Below are 16261 nucleotides of genomic sequence, written 5' to 3' on the forward strand. Positions count from 1 at the left end.
ATCTTCGGATCTGAGCTTTCCAAACTATATCGTTGCTCCATGCTGTTCGTCCTACACTGTGTGACAATAAGGCCAGAGATGAAAGTCCTGATACCGAATGACGACGGCAAAGACATGATTGGTGGCAACCCTAGGGGCTTTCAAACTAGACCCTGATCCCATCTATGCATTTGCTGAAATAAATACATCAACAGCCATTCCCTAGACTCTTGGGTCTTGGTTGCAGTATAGATTTCGTCGTTGCCATTCTGATGTTTCCATTGCCCAAACGAGCAGCCCTTTATCTCCGGAAGAAGGGCACCACCACACCAGCATCCATGCAACACAATCTACCTGAATGTACCTTTAAGTTTCTCGCATGATTATATGCTGCCAATAGAGGCAGCTCAGAATTATTGGTCAGATTGACTGAAAATGCCCTGGGGAACTCGCTAGGAGGTGTAATGAGAACCCAAACTTTTTTCTTGTTGCTTGGCCATACCTCAGCCATCTACAAGGACGGCAATTTTGGGGGGACGATCATGACAGCACAGCTTTTTACGCCACTACTATCATGTAAAGGAAATTTTTGAAGCAGAATCCAGTTTCTCGGTCAAGTCATTATAGCTTGGTGTCTATCATTTTGGCCATCCCGGCTAGAAGATGAAGGCGAGACAAGAGAAAGAAAGAACGATATCTAACAAGAGACTGACGAATAAGCCTGCAGATTGCGCTAGAATGTGATACTAGAAATGAAGTTTGAAATAGCTCATTTGAGTTCGAGAAGCTTCTTGTCTAGGATAGTTATAGATTTATATATTGAACTAACCTTCATATCACGGCTGCAACAAGCCCGTTCCACGCAACGAGAACACTTGAACACCAGAGCCCTGGGGACAACCAACTAACCTCCACCGGGTCGATTGTTCTCGCGTAGAAGAAAGAAACCCCTCTACTTCTTCGAAGATTGACTTCGTGAAACTGTTGATCGGTTCTCGCCGGTAGTCGCATACAAAGGCTTGGGAGGGGAGAAGAAGAGGTTTCCACTCCATACTCCGTGACTGGGTCAACTTCCGGTTCCTCTTCACTGCCATTGTCTAAGTTGCTCTGTTCCTTCTTGTCTACGTGGTCTCGCATATATGTGGTGCTAGTAAGGGAATATTGTAGCTGTAGAGGACGGGATCGGATGATTCATTCAATTGTGAATGATTCTGCCCAAAGTCATCCCCAGTGAAGTACCTTGCTCGCAGCCGAACATTTAGATGTTGTTTCAGGAAGTCTTCTTCTGCTAGTCGTTGTCAATTTCGGGACGAGAAGGAGGGGAAACAATAAAGATGAACTCAAATCAACACATTCCCCACGGAGTCAAGAGAGCCAGTGTAGGTCAAGTACATTGAGGTTATTTTAGGATTCATAGATACACCAACCATGGGCTTGAGTACAAAGGCAAGGTGAACAAGCAGTATCTTCCACCGTGGTAGCTCAATCATCCATACAGCATAGCTTCAAATGCTTGAACCTATAACCTACACAGGCTCCTCTTTCTCTTAAGATCCTCACTAGAATAGAGACTTGGAGAATATCCTAGAGCGCTTCAATTTGATTATCAATACCCCACAGGCCCAGCAGTTGTTCAAATATGACAGAGGTAAAGGAACCGTGTAGTTACGCCCTCATCAACGCGTACCTTCCTAAACAGCTGATTCCCCTCCCTTTGAATGATCCCCCTTCTCCTATTTCCTCCTAGAGTGTTCTTCTTTCACCTCCCCAATCTTTTTCCATCTCTCATTTCTTCAGCCACCCTCTTGAACCAACTCTTCAATTATCAGCTGGCGTGTCCCATCATCAGCCTAGGTCTCGTAATATCTCCCATCATCTCTCTTTATGCACGCAGAGCCTCATACAGTTTAAGCCGGGGCTGGCTGTTCGAGGGCTTAGAGTAATTATTGAGATAGGGAGGTGTCAGGCACAGCTCCTGATTGTTCGCGAGTTCTTTGACGAATACGCTCCAGGGCATCTGCACAGAAAAAGAAGAATGGAAAAAGGAACGAGTATAAACTTGCAATCTCACTTGACGGACACACTCCAAGACACCCATTCAAAACCAAAAAAACGCACATGTCCAGTACCACAAGCAATACTCGTTGAAAGATATTTGACTGGCCATGGAATCGCTGAATAGAAGGATGTTCCCTTGACATACTTCCCTTGACATACAATCAGCTTGACATTTCCTTTGTGAAATAGACTTGGGAGTACATGAAGAGCATGGCTTTGAAGCGAAATGGGGCTTTTTGAAAGGATGAACTGAACAATGGGGGAACAACCTATCGAGTTCCAGAGCTAACAACCACGCTTGTAGTGTGCTGTCTGCCAAAATCAGGTATGTGCATTCAATACTCGCTGGCTCTGCTGAGTTCACAAATCTCAGCTCTCGTTAACCTCACCTTCATAGAGATCATCCATACTTTTCTATCGACGTTTTCCCTTCCACGGGTTGGAGAACTTTGTTTTTGTTTTCTACCCAAAGAGGAATCTAGCTGCATAAACTTTAAGGCTTTGCCTACAGTGCCGCATAATCTAAAATAAAAAATCGAGGATATCATCATAATCCAAGTTTCACATGTCGTAAATTGTGAATTACTAGGATCATTATTCGGTCATTAATATAACACATGGAGTAAAGTTATTCTAAATTCCATTATAGAGCCACCACTTCTGAGATTATAAGGTTTTAGACTCCTCTAGCTCTTGTGGTAAGGCGTCCATCTATTCTCCCTACTGCTTTACTACTTTTCACTACCACCTTTCTACGTCAATGATGGATCTCACCTCGAAGACGCTGACTCCGTTTATCTTACTTGATCCCACAAATCTTTACCCTTAAAAAATATATCTATAGCCTCCTAACAGCAATGTAGCTAAGGTCGACTCTACTTTCTCTTTTTCTCAACCCTTTCTCATTTACGGTTGATGTTGTGTACGGCCGATCGCCAAAACCTTGCGGTACACTCCACACTCCATGAGATTTTCTTCCAGCATTAATGATAAATGCCAAATTCACCCTACACTTTTTAAACTCGGACCTCTACAGATCATGAATACCAAGATCATTGGGGCAGCTGCCACGTTCTATTCGACGGAATCGGCAACGAATCCCAACGATGTCGTTCGAATCCCGCAACAATCTTCAATCCTGCCATGGTGATTTGCCTTCCTTCCATCAATTCCATCATCAACATCATCGCAGACACCCATTCTGGGAATCACTTGCCAGCTTCCATACAGCTAGAGTCGATAGTCTGCTATGAGGGACGGGAAGCAATCCGTTTGAAAATTCCGGTACATCGACCTTCCGCAAAACGGCGATGTTAGGAAGGACCACATCAAGGATGAGATGTTAGTCATCAATTGGGGATAGGCAGTTATGGTAACTAGTTATGCCGTGAGTGGGCATTTCCTCACATGCTGGACGGCCCAGATCAGTACTGCTGTTCTTTAGGATACTCCTCTTGGCATGGCTTGCCACCGCAGCAAGCCTTCCGATTCTTTCCAACCAGACCTCTGTGCAAGAACTCTCAAAGGCAGTTTCTATGCTACATGCCCCATTCTTAGCGGCCTTGTCATCTTCTCGTGGGTTAAATGCCAGCTTTTGAGTAGGCACACAGCCATCAATGACGGTTTGGCAAAAAGGGAAAAAAAAAGGAAAAGGAATTGCTTGCAAGCGGTGAGATTCGAACTCACGCTCGTTAGAACTGTGGATGTGAAACCATGTGACATGATAACCTAAACACAGCGCCTTAACCACTCGGCCACACTTGCTGTTATTGTTGAATGCTTTTGACAAGCAAGAGCTGTAACTAAATGGAAAAATTCCAACCTTCAACTACAGCCTATTCACACCTTTGACTTTTCACCTTTGAACCATCGACGAGGCAAGGATCTTGACTCCCCGTACCAAATACCTTCCATGAGGTCCACAATCCGATTAAACTTAAGAGGAGCCACCACCGAATTTGTTTCTAGACGGTGGAACTGACCCGTGCCATCTCCAGGCTCGATATCCGCGAGCATAACGAGTCTGCTCGCTGGGTCAGTCGGAAGGGCCCTTTGTGCGTATCGCAATGGGGTTGGTCTTGTGAGTAGAATTGGTTTCAGAAAAACAGATTTGCCCGGAACATACCCGCTTTTTGGGGGGATAATATCCCCGTCCCCTTTCAAAAGGTGGGAAACAGTAGAAAGTGAAATATTGTAAAGAGAGTAATAAACAGCGAATATGCCCCTACCACCAGTCCTATAGAGGCCAAATTTCTTCCCAGAGGAAAGGAATTCTTGGGCACTCTTAAAAGAATTTTGTTGTAAATCAATAGTCCATTCTCGACCTTCACCCCGGCCGTAGGACAACATCGCTTCGTCGAAGAAATAGAGGGAATAGTCTAGATCGCTAGAGAAATCTTGCTGATCCTGGCGAGAGTAAATGCGTTTCGCAGCGGCATCTTGAAATTTTCGAAATCCCTGGACCCAAACTTCTTGAAATTTCGGGTCGGGGTGATTTCGAAGACTTTGGTAGGCATCTCGAACCTCTAGAGCCCATTCTCGGACTAAGCAATCTTGACTGTGTAGTGCAGCCGTAAATCCCTGCTTAGATAGTCCAACCTCACGAAGGAATTTTATTCCCTCTCCTAACGTGTAGCCTTGCCAAATGGGCAAAGCAACATTCAGGCCTCGTCCTCCCCAGCAAATTTCGACCTCATCAGGTAGATAAAACTCTAGATCGGAGGACCGCAGCGTCTGGAATACACATGCTGTAAACATCTCCTGGAGGTTTAGGAGTAGCTGGTCTGATTCGTCTCGTAACCCATTTTTGAAACCTGCAACCTTCACAAAAATAGAGGTGAGCCCTCCTGTCTCTTCGAGCCACTCCCATATTTTGTAATGGAGCGAGGGGTGTCTTCTCCGAAATGCTGAGTTTTTGTGGTATCCAATTCGCTCGGAAAGGTCCTCTGCTTGCCCAGTATAGAGATACATGAGACCTGGTACAAGAAGGATATGAAGATAGACCCCTGTATCAGAGTCGCTCTCTGGATCACCACCTATCTTGATCAGCTCACTCGGGCCAATCACTTCACCTTGAAGAACGGCTAGAGTGCCTCTGGTTAGAGAACCTAGCAAAAGATCTTCAAAATTCTCACGGTTTTTGACAAAATCTTGATAGCGCTTTGTTTGCGAGTTTATCTGGAGAATTTTTGTCACCATATGCTGAAGCACCCTGCTTAAGGGTATCTTGGAAAGACAGACATTTTCATCCTGCCTTGGAGATAAAGATGCCCGAGAGGAGAATTTCGAATCAGCCAAGAGTGAAGTCACTCGACCATCTTGGACTTCTTGCATCTCCTGGACTGCGGCATGCATGTATGCTTTCAAGAGATCCCCGGGAGATTCATGGTCAGCGCTTTCGTCCACCATTGGTTCATCGACCACCGGTTCATCATCCGTGGTCTTCTCGTCGGCAGTCTCTTCGCTGCAAGATTCATCCTCGCAAGATTCACTTTCGGACACCGGATAGATATATGGACATGCTCGGCAAGTAAGATAGTTTTGGAATACCTTAGCTGAATCGGTAGCACGGGGCAAGATGGCCAAATAGCTAGCACAATTTGGGCAAACTGGGAAAATCAGTCATCTTCCAGATAAAGGCCTAGTTCGGTATTCTCACACTCCGGTGGTCGTATTGAGGACGGGACACGGTGTGACGACATAGTGAATAGCGTTAGGCTACTTCTCAAATGATGAGGGAAAGAAAAGAAGATGGTAAGGGTATGTTATGAGCCTTGTGGGCGCTCAGCGCAAGAAATCGTAGTCGTGGGAAGAAGCCAAGGCAAGTTCTCTTCTTTTCCTTACATGCAAAAAAAGCCCTGAGTGACATCTTCTAGGCAGCATTAGACGAATAGCAGCTTCCCTCTTTAACTAGTTGATCTTTTCTCCTCTCTCCCCCCCCCCCCCCCTCTCTCTAGTTAATAGTTCAACTAAAACCTACGCTATAAACAGAATCGGTGCTATCAGAGTGGCAGCTGCCATCTACACCGGCTCGTGTGAATTTTAATCCAACCACGAAGGTTGGGTCGAATATTGAGCTTGAAGAAAATATTGAGGCTTGTGAGGATGAGACCTATTCATCGGTGCAGTTTCCCTGGCCTTGGTGGGAATTTTGTTCTACCATGGTGAGCGCCGTTTTTTAACTCTTTTTTCGTGGCAGGGTTCGAATCGCGCTGAAAAATTCAGCTAAACACGTTGAAAATGCTAGAAAGAATCCTCAACTATTGCAATTGCGGGCTATTTGGTCGAATGGGAAACTCCAACAAAACAAAGCAGGTCGCATTGAGATGAACAAGCCGAAGCATCTGTCAACATGTATGACGCCATAGCACCAGATATCATCTATTGACCAGCCCCGTGAAATATACTAGAATCCTCAAGGCACTAACTTGAGGATGCCTCAATAGAATCGTGGTCCTTCTTCCTTTGAATCTTTACAGAAATTACTTTTATGACAAAAGCCATGATCAGGATTCTCAGCCAAATAGGTGCCTGGGTGCCTGAGCAAACTGTGGGGTCAACCCATCGACTCTCACAAATAATTTAACCCTCACCCCGCACGAGCTTCAGGTTCTCCAACCGGCACAATGCCTTTAATCCCCGAAAATCAAGACCTCGCGGAGGAAATTGAAGCCATAAACGCCATCTACGAGCCCGACACTATAATCGTTACCCGCAAGACCCCCGCAAACGCGACAACCAACAACACACTCGACCTGGGGGGTTCTGCGCACTCCAACAAGAACATCCATACTACAGTGGTCACCCTCCAAATCCCAGAACAAAATCACCTATCCTTCATCCTCGGCTTTGAAGCCTCATATCCAGACTCCCAACCAGCCGTACTGGGAACAGCCTCAACAGCTGCACGCGGGGAAGGCAAGATCGCCATCGATGTATTAGAGGATATCATACAGCGGACCTGGCAGGCCGGCGCCGTGTGTCTGTTCGATGTAATCAGCGAAGCTGTGGACAAATTCCCAGAATTGAGCATCGGGCAGGACGATGTCGGGGACTCGTCTGTTCAGACTCCAAATATCGACGCGTCAACCGCTACAGAAGCCTTTGAAGCTTTGTCCCTGCGCGACACGTTCAGCCTCGATGCCCCACCAGGATGGATCCTCTCCGACGTGGTCTCTGAGAAGAAATCGGTTTTCGTGGGCCGTGTTGCCCGTGTTACGTGTCTAGCGCAGGCGCAGGCATTTATTAATCATCTTACGGCGACGGATCGGAAGGTCGCGGCCGCGACGCATAATATAAGTGCTTGGCGCATTCGGCAGAGGAAGGCTGGGGATGGGGAGGGTGGTGAGACTGTCGTTCAGGACTATGATGATGATGGGGAGACTGCTGCTGGGGGTCGGCTGTTGCATGTCATGCAGTTAATGGATGTGTGGAATGTTGTGGTTGTTGTAACGCGGTGGTATGGGGGTATTCAACTTGGTCCGGCGCGGTTCCGGCTCATTAATGATGTTGGTCGTGATGCTTTGGTTAAGGGCGGGTTTACCAAGGAGAAGGAGGAGGCTACGAGTGCGGAGAAAGGGAAGAAGAAGGGCAAAAAATGAAGGGACTAGTGACCTCTCTGATCATTTTGGATGCTCGGGCCCCTGGACACGAATTCTGCACAGATATGGAGGATGTTGGCCCGTGCGAAGCGGAAAAGATATGGGATGAAACGCCCGAGCTTACATGACCAGGGTACTTGATGGAACCCCAAGCAGGCACCAATCGCACTAGACTTGCGGACACCAACTTCCCTCTGGAAAATTTTTTTGGGATTTTATGTCTATCCTACGATTTACCGCTCTGGGAAAATTGTGTGACCAATTTCAACGCTGTCTACAGACTACTGTCGACAGGCAGTGCTTGTACCTCATCGAACACTAAGAAATTCTCTTGAATCCTGTGAGCTGGAAGCTACAGCGGCATTCTTGGATATGTTTGCAGCCCAAATTCAGGGCTGTCGAGTCTGCTTTGGCGCCCACGATTTGGTCCGTGTGACATGCGTATAGCACGGCAACTTACAACCGCCACGAGCGACATAAATGGCCACTTTGGCAAAATCACATTGACTGTCTTATATAGAAATATTCAATGGTAAACGCTAACAAAAACCCGAAGTTTGCATCAACACGTCCACATATCGATATCAAGTATTTTGATGTGTAGTTTCCTGCAGCTACGGCAAACTGATCATGTGCATGCTTATTTAGCCCAACTCACAGTTCCTATTAAACAGCACTTTTAAAAATTTCCTTAGTTTACCAGTAAAATTCGACATTTTAGTCTTTTTCTGGAGCAGATGTCAAGTTTAGTCGTACATGATAGGACAACGACGGGCTGTCTGGTCTCCAAAAGCTACTGACGTTTGTAGAAGATGAAACACTGCCGGTACTTAGATCACAATAGCCATGCACAGGCAAAGAGTGGAGAGCGCTAGATAGTTTGGTTATGAAAGACTAGAGTTTAGTGGCTATAAGTGACAAGGATAAACACTGGAAGAATGATGCTCAGGCGAGAGTTTGCAACACAGTAGGTCAATAAATATTTCGTTCGATTTGCATTTCAAGACGAACCCACCAGATACTACCATGGTATACGACAGACAAATGGACGAGCCACAGCGACGCCAATTAAGAACCTGGATTGAGTCTCCCGGATTTTTATTTTCGAGATCGCAAACGCAGGTCCCTATCCTCGTGCTAGGCTAGGCCAGCCGAACATTACGGTCCATTCAAAATTACAGGGAGTGCTAGCCCGGTGGTTCCCGTTTACGTCTGGGGATGTAGATTATTTCTTTGGGGAAATGTGATCACGAGCTTTGTACGGAGTCCTCGGTAATGGCTTCCATATAGTTTTTAGCGGAGATGAAATACAAGCATATTTGGTTGAGCTGTTATGACTCACGTCTGTAGAATTACTAATTTAGTATACTTGACATCGGAGAGATCTTGGAATTCAAACTTGACACACTCCGTTCGGAGATGTCATACTTTAGTTACCTGGTTGAACTCATTTTTTAAATGTCAAGACTTGGCAAAGAAGACTTCTGTACTGAGCACCACCCCCCTCCACACAAATGCGGGTTTGGGATAGATTGGACGAACGCTGAGCAGAGGATGCCCACTTGGATACTTCGTACACGTTGTTTGACAGCGTCATAGGCTTAGGCACAAGTCGAAAGGGCTATTAATGGGCACTGCGGAGTAGGTCGTACGGAGGCGAACATGAAACACACCTGTCGACGTTCGTAATAGGCAACCTAAGAAGCGCCCTAAAAAAAAAAAAAGGAACTAGGGCGGCTACTCCGCACAACGACAGCCAATCCACAAGAATGTCGTGTGCCAGCGGTTGATGGTGCGACAAATCCAGGGGGTGGGAAAAGTCTTGTACCTTTCAGTCTGTGCGGTGGTTGGCTCTTTTCCAGCCCATCGCCCTAGTCTAGCGGGTATCTGCGAGGTGTCTCTCGGGTCTTCCTACTGGCCATCTTTTGGTTTTCAACTGGCTTTCAGCTTTTGACCGTCTTAATATTCGAACCTCAGTGGACGAAATGGAAAAACATGACTTCTGAAACATCCCCTCTCCTCCTTGACCTTCTCCACCCTTCAGGTCTGTGGATATACGCACACGTCAACCAAGCGAATGTCTCTGCACTTCCGGAGATCCCACCAAGTTTTTGCCATTTGCGTAGAGTTAGGCCATTGAGAGACTGAGACTCGGGATTTTCGACATCCTTGAAGATCCCGAGAGTAAACCCCACATCTTTATATATATAATCCCTGACGCCAACGGTGCATGGCATTTCTCTTCTTTTCTTCTTCAGCACATTCCCTTTTTTTCTTTTCTTGATTCCATCAATTCGGCATTCAGGCTAGACCTGTGTCGCTTTCCTTTTCGCTTGATTATTTTGCCTGTGGCAAAATAACTTACATTCCTTTTTTTTGAAGCCCATCTTTTGACACAACTACAAATCAAAGAGCCCATCGCCATTGTTCATCAACAAAGAGATTGGAATAGCACCCGACGAATTTGAAGCAGTTTGTTTCGTTCACTCTGCTACAAAGGTATTGTGTTGCTGCCTTTGTTTTATCGTTGCCTCCGATCTATATACGTCTGATCCATTGTGGGAGATCTATGATCTATTGTTAAGACGTATATGCCTTGCCATAAATAAGACCATCAATGAGATACTGTCGATTTATATACTCCTGAACACGTCATCTTACCTTTTGCAATTTCAAGTCTCTCATCACAACACTAACGTTCCACTACAAGATCTATTCCCTTTGACATCTGATTCCATTCGTCTGGCACGAATCGATTCCAGTTGCAACACTTATCTGTCGAACCAGATCTTAAACAACCCCAAAAGTTCAATCATCCAAGATGTTCCTCGCCTCCAAAGTGATCGCTGCCCTGATAGGCGCCTCCATGGCCAACGCTCACATGACCATGAAAACCCCTACGCCTTACAGCAAGGACAGTCTCAACAACTCGCCTCTGGCAGCAGACGGTAGTGACTTTCCCTGCAAGCTTCGCGAGAACACCTTCGAGGCCCCCTCCACCGAGACGATCATCGCCATCGGCGAGTCTCACCCTCTGACTTTCATCGGCAGCGCCACCCACGGCGGTGGTTCTTGCCAAATCAGTCTGACTTCCGACTTGAAGCCCTCCAAGTCTTCCGAGTGGAAGGTCATCAAGTCCTTCGAAGGTGGCTGCCCTGCCAATGTCGAAGGCAACATGTCCGGCGGCGCCGACGTCGCCGATCCCTACACTTTCAACTTCACCATTCCCGACGGCATCTCTGCTGGCAAGTACACTCTCGCCTGGACCTGGTTCAACCGTATCGGCAACCGTGAGATGTATATGAACTGCGCACCCATCACTGTCTCGGGTGGCCCCTCTAAGCGCTCCACCGAGGAACTCGACAGACGCGCTGCCAGCTTCCCGCCTATGTTCGTCGCAAACATCAATGGCTGCACTACCCCTGAGAATGTTGATATCCGCTTCCCTCAGCCAGGTGACTATATCGAGTATGATGGTGAGTCGGCCAACCTCGCCAAAGAGGGCTCCAAGGCTTGCACCGGTACCGCTACCTTTGGTGGCTCCGGGGAAATTGGCCCCTCAGGCTCCTCTAGCTCTACCTCTTCCTCTGCCCCCACAGAGAGCGCTTCCGGTACAGCCGCCTCGGCATCCACGGCCCCAGTTCCAGAAGCTACTCCATCGAGCGCACCCGTCGAGCCCGAACCCGCATCCACTTCAGCAGCTGCTCCAGCTCCTGTGACAACCTCTTCACCCTCTAGCCCTGGATCCACCTCTAGCTCTAGTTCCGGTGCCTTGACGGGTAGCTGCAGTACTGAGGGCCAGTGGAACTGCATTTCAGGCACATCCTTCCAGCGCTGTGCTTCTGGCACATGGTCCACCGCTCAGCAGATGTCAACTGGCACGCAGTGCAGTGCTGGTCAGAGCGCGGAGCTTGTTGTCACTGCCAGTAAGAAGGCACGTCATGTCTCGAGTATGCGCTTCCGCAACCGTGCCTTCGGCGCTCACTACGCTCACGCGCTAAGTTAGATCCGCAATGTGACCCGCTGGCTTCGGATGTTGCACACTTTCTCCCATGCTTTTTTATGATCATTTGACTTTTTCTTTTCTGCCTGGCTGGCCTTTTTACTCTTCAGTGCATCGTGTGTCCTTTTCTTCCTGTAAATTTAGGAGACGAGGCTAGGAGATAGGACATCTCATAGGTTTTCAAATAAAACGAACCATTTTGTAAACTGGGTGGCTCGATAATGAAATGTATGTAGTCTAGGAGTCGTATCAGTAGTCTGTAGAGCTTGGTGCACAAAAAAAAGGGGTTTGTCAATGCTCATCTGGAAGCTTAGTAACATAGAAGAAGTACGCTGCAATAACGACTACCTGCTGCTCGACCGCAACGACTTCAACGGGTCTTGATGACTTTCTTCTCTCCTAGATGGAGGATGTCCTGCAATGTGGACCCTGGGGAACTACGAAGAGCAAATCTATCAAGCCTTGAGATACAGACTCGGTTTAGATTGCCCAAGTGAACTTGGTGGATGACTTGGATGTTTAAGATCACACTTGACAGATGCCTAGGTGGATGCCCAGGTGTAGACCCACTTGCGTGCCCCACCCGATAGCTCCGATTAGATAATGGTTGTAAATTTGCGCTAGCCCACATATGGAAGGAAGGGCTTAGGGTTCGCCGCCCCACCGCATTTTCTCACTAAGCGAAAAAATCCACACCCAGTTGTGAAGCCCCCCGACTCAGAGAGATTGGATCTTCAACCTCACCTCGACACCGACCAGCAACAATGGCCTCTCGCCCGACTGTCTCGATCGCCACGGCTGCGGGCAAGCCCTCCGGGGCCTCCCACCCCCTTCCCACTGTGTTCTCTGCTCCTATCCGCCCGGATATTGTCCAGTATGGCTCGCCAAAAACCTTGAAGGATTAAAAATCGATGGAGGGGAAGTGCTGACCGTCGCTCTACAGGCATGTTCACACTGGTATGGCCAAGAACAAGCGCCAGCCCTACGCCGTGAGCGAGAAGGCTGGTGAACAGACCTCCGCTGAGTCCTGGGGTACCGGTACGTTGTTTGGCACATTTTTCGGGATTGGAAGGATCGGATCCGAGTTCGCGAAAAAAAAAAATTTGCGATCATCGAATTCTCCACTGTCAAGGACAATAACTGACTGGATTGCCCTACGTTGAATAGGTCGTGCTGTCGCCCGTATTCCCCGTGTCTCCGGTGGTGGTACTCACCGTGCCGGTCAGGCTGCCTTCGGTAACCAGTGCCGTTCCGGTCGTATGTTCGCCCCTACCAAGGTCTGGCGCAAGTGGCACCAGAAGGTCAACGTTGGCCAGCGGTATGTGGAATCCCATTGGAGGACTTGAACACCCAGAGAATGCGGAGGAACTGATAATCTCGCGCCCATAGTCGTTTCGCTACCGCCTCCGCTCTGGCTGCTTCTGCCTCCCCTGCTCTGCTCTTCGCCCGCGGTCACCGTGTCGCCAACGTCCCCGAGGTTCCCCTCGTCGTTGAGTCCAAGGCCGTTGAGTCCCTGAACAAGACCAAGGCTGCCATCGCCCTCCTCCAGGCTGTCGGTGCTGGTCCCGACCTCGTCAAGGTCCAGAAGTCCCGCAAGATGCGCGCTGGTAAGGGTAAGCTCCGTAACCGCCGCTTCCGCCAGCGCCGCGGACCCCTGGTTGTCTACAACCCCGAGACCGACGGCAAGGACCTCGTCAAGGCCTTCCGCAACATCCCCGGTGTCGAGACCTCGCCTGTCTTCTCCCTCAACCTCCTCCAGCTCGCCCCCGGTGGTCACCTCGGTCGCTTCGTCATCTGGACCTCTTCCGCCTTCCAGGCTCTTGACCAGGTCTACGGCACCACCACCAGCCCCTCGGCTCTCAAGCGGGATTACCTTCTGCCCTCCAACCTGGTGGCCAACGCTGACCTCACCCGCCTTATCAACTCCTCCGAAATCCAGTCCGTTCTCAAGGCTCCCAAGGGTGAGGCCCGCACCAAGCGTGTCAACGTCCAGAAGAAGAACCCTCTCCGCAACAAGCAGGTCATGCTCCGCCTCAACCCCTACGCCGCTGCCTACTCCAAGCAGAAGCTTGGCCAGCAGTCCGTCGAGGGTGGCAAGCCTACTGCTCCTGCCGAGTCCTTCCTCAGCACTCTCTACGAGAACTAAGCGGGTCTTTCTTTGTCCCCCTGCTATTTCTTTGTTAACTGTTTCGTTGGCAAAATGGTAGTCAGCAAAAATGAATCAATGCCTTTTTTGCAATACCCATGGGTCTATTTGGAGTAGTAATGTGATCGGTTTCCATGTTGTTCTAAGTGACCCTCTAATTCTCAGTATCTTGCATGGTAAGTTGTTTAAACTGTAAATGGGCCGAGGATCATGTTCCCCCATGGGTAGTTGGTTACTCTACCCGATTTTCCTCGATTGTATAGCACTCACTAGTCGTGGCTGGATCATCGTTTATATGGGAGTGCATGTGCCAGCGCTTCTGCTCACCACCGCCTGTTGTTCCCAACCGAAGCGAATCATTGGGAACACCGCTCGGAAATACACACCTTCTCTGTAAGGTTAAAGTGACCATGGAAAAGAACTAGATCCATCTTCATCGCACAGTGGCCTGTCCAGTGAAACCAATTACCTGTCTCCTACGGTTCACCCGTCGCTCGCTCGGCAACCGTATAAAATTGCCGCCAACTCGCCCGTCTATATGCTGTACAACATACGTCATGGTTGCGGAAAATGTCCGCCGCGCAACCAGGTGTCTGGTTCCGCACGACACAACATGGCAGGGAGGGCTTCATCATTCCTCTCTCAATGAACTTACTGTCTTCGCAACTAGAAGCTAGATATAACCTCGGAACGGTAGGGTTTAAAAAAAATTGTAGGATATTTCTGAAACACACATACACGTTCTTTATGTATGAACCACTGCACAGGTGTTTTGAACCTTGCAAAAAAAAATTCATTGAAATGAATTCCTTTTAAAGATTCGAGCACAATCCGAGCAGACAACTTGATTCCATCTCGTCAACACAATAAACCAAGTTCCAAGGTTCTGATTTCCAAGGTTCGGGCATATGCATATGCATATAAAAGCCAATTTGATCAAGGCAACCATGGACAGAGGTGCGGCTCCTTTTCTTCCATTGTAGGAAAATCTTCGAGGACTCAAAGTTTGAAGTGCACAACCTGCTGTGTACTACTTTGATAGCCTAATCTATATCACCTAAATTGGGGTGGATAAATTTGTCGATGTTGTATGTCAAGATATTCACTGTAAAATCATTTGCTACGAGCTTCTTCGTAGCCCACGACTTAGTGCCTAGGTATAAACTCTAAACTCAATGCAAGCAAATGGAGGGAATCCTAATTAATTCATGCATAATGGCAGGCAGGCCGGGTAAAGTCAAGTGAAACATACATTATGTCTTGCTGAGCTAGCGCGAGCGGTTACCGACTTGACAGCGACGCCATAAAACGTAGCTTATGGGATATTATTAGCGTCCACGGGTACTAGTTATTGAGACTCGGCATTTATGGACAGACACTCACGGGAAACAGTCATTAAGGTTCGGCATTGAAGGAGAATCAAGATTTAAAAAAAAAGAAAGAGGGCGATTGAAGCATTACGCAAGCTGAAACACGGGATATTACAATTAGACAAAGAAGCATTTTAATCTGTCTTGATCCGCTAGCTTCATATGCCACTGCTTCCAATATAATTGACTTTTCGTGTGCCCCGTTCGTTCCTCATAACTAAATACATAGCTCTTCAGGCACAAGCCCTCCGTGCATCGTCAGAACATCAACAGTTGTACGGAGTATACAACATGGAGAACAGGGTTTGCCTAGAATCTTTTCTTTTCAAGTTTGTGTTTGCATCCTGCAAATGAAATAGTGTGCAGGATTTCTACCTCCAGTGTTGATAGTACTACATCTATGAACCCCTCTCGGGCTAAACTATCACGGAGTATAAAGTGCAAAGCAAGTGCATCAGAAATGCCAATGTCAAAGCCGATAATCGTTTGGGCGAACACCGTGTTGGCCGTCGAGCACGGAGATCAGGGACGTGCCAGTGCAGATTGCCAAGAAATCCGTCAGGGTCCGCAGCTGATAGTTGGAGGCACTTGGGAGCGCTAGGTCCTACGTCAGTTGAGGGTCATTTTTCATTCTGCATGTTGACGCTACTGATCCGACTGGCTGGGAGGTCATTACGTTCACTAGGTACTTATGTTGATAGTTACCTAAGGGTGTGCATCATTTTCAAAGACGTTGGGTTTGAGGTCTCACGTTGGGTACCCAGGAATGGATCCATGGGCACCCATGGACACAGTACAGAGTAGGTAATACACAAAAGGTCCCGGTGGGATAGAGACGTTTTAGTATTCTATAAAAATTGAGTTTTTTATGTATTTCTCTACTCCGTACTCCTCAGTAAAGTTAAATTTCTATGCAATATCGTTTGGGAACAAATTAGCCGAGAGATCCTGAAAGGTTCAAGCTGTGCGATCAAAGGGCAAAATTATCCGATCTCGCGAGGAAACGTGAAAAAAACATGAAAAAAAAAAGAAAAACGGCCAAAGAGCGGTCTCGGTAAGATCAGCCGAACAGACAAGCTGCACAAGTAGGAGAAAAACCTAATGG

General features: G+C 47.8%; 4 protein-coding genes and 1 non-coding gene across 5 annotated transcripts; 3 read left to right on the forward strand and 2 right to left on the reverse strand.

Annotated features, from left to right (window-relative positions):
• Positions 1-3698: 3698 nt before the first annotated feature.
• Positions 3699-3801, reverse strand: Pdw03_tRNA80. The gene has a single exon. It is a non-coding gene; the product is annotated as a tRNA-Leu (tRNA).
• Positions 3802-3876: 75 nt separating this feature from the next.
• Positions 3877-5738, reverse strand: Pdw03_7399 (uncharacterized protein; the record flags this gene model as incomplete). The annotated part of the gene is made up of 4 exons (XM_066101647.1): positions 3877-4060; positions 4163-5214; positions 5278-5645; positions 5696-5738. The coding sequence occupies 4 exons, from the start codon at positions 5736-5738 to the stop codon at positions 3877-3879; spliced, it is 1647 nt and encodes a 548-aa protein (XP_065956730.1).
• Positions 5739-6662: 924 nt separating this feature from the next.
• Pdw03_7400 (Impact family protein) lies at positions 6663-7637 on the forward strand (the record flags this gene model as incomplete). The annotated part of the gene is made up of 1 exon (XM_014678447.1): positions 6663-7637. One exon carries the CDS (start codon positions 6663-6665, stop codon positions 7635-7637), a length of 975 nt encoding a protein of 324 aa, XP_014533933.1.
• Positions 7638-10458: 2821 nt separating this feature from the next.
• Pdw03_7401 (endoglucanase) lies at positions 10459-11643 on the forward strand (the record flags this gene model as incomplete). Its single annotated transcript, XM_014678446.1, has 1 exon — positions 10459-11643. The coding sequence occupies one exon, from the start codon at positions 10459-10461 to the stop codon at positions 11641-11643; it is 1185 nt and encodes a 394-aa protein (XP_014533932.1).
• A 761-nt stretch (positions 11644-12404) lies between these two features.
• On the forward strand, positions 12405-13786 carry Pdw03_7402 (60S ribosomal protein uL4; the record flags this gene model as incomplete). The annotated part of the gene is made up of 4 exons (XM_014678445.1): positions 12405-12514; positions 12584-12678; positions 12808-12958; positions 13030-13786. The coding sequence occupies 4 exons, from the start codon at positions 12405-12407 to the stop codon at positions 13784-13786; spliced, it is 1113 nt and encodes a 370-aa protein (XP_014533931.1).
• Between the last annotated feature and the right edge of the window lie 2475 nt (positions 13787-16261).

Source organism: Penicillium digitatum, chromosome 2 (genome assembly GCF_016767815.1).
Source record: "Penicillium digitatum chromosome 2, complete sequence".
Classification (NCBI taxonomy): domain Eukaryota; kingdom Fungi; phylum Ascomycota; class Eurotiomycetes; order Eurotiales; family Aspergillaceae; genus Penicillium; species Penicillium digitatum.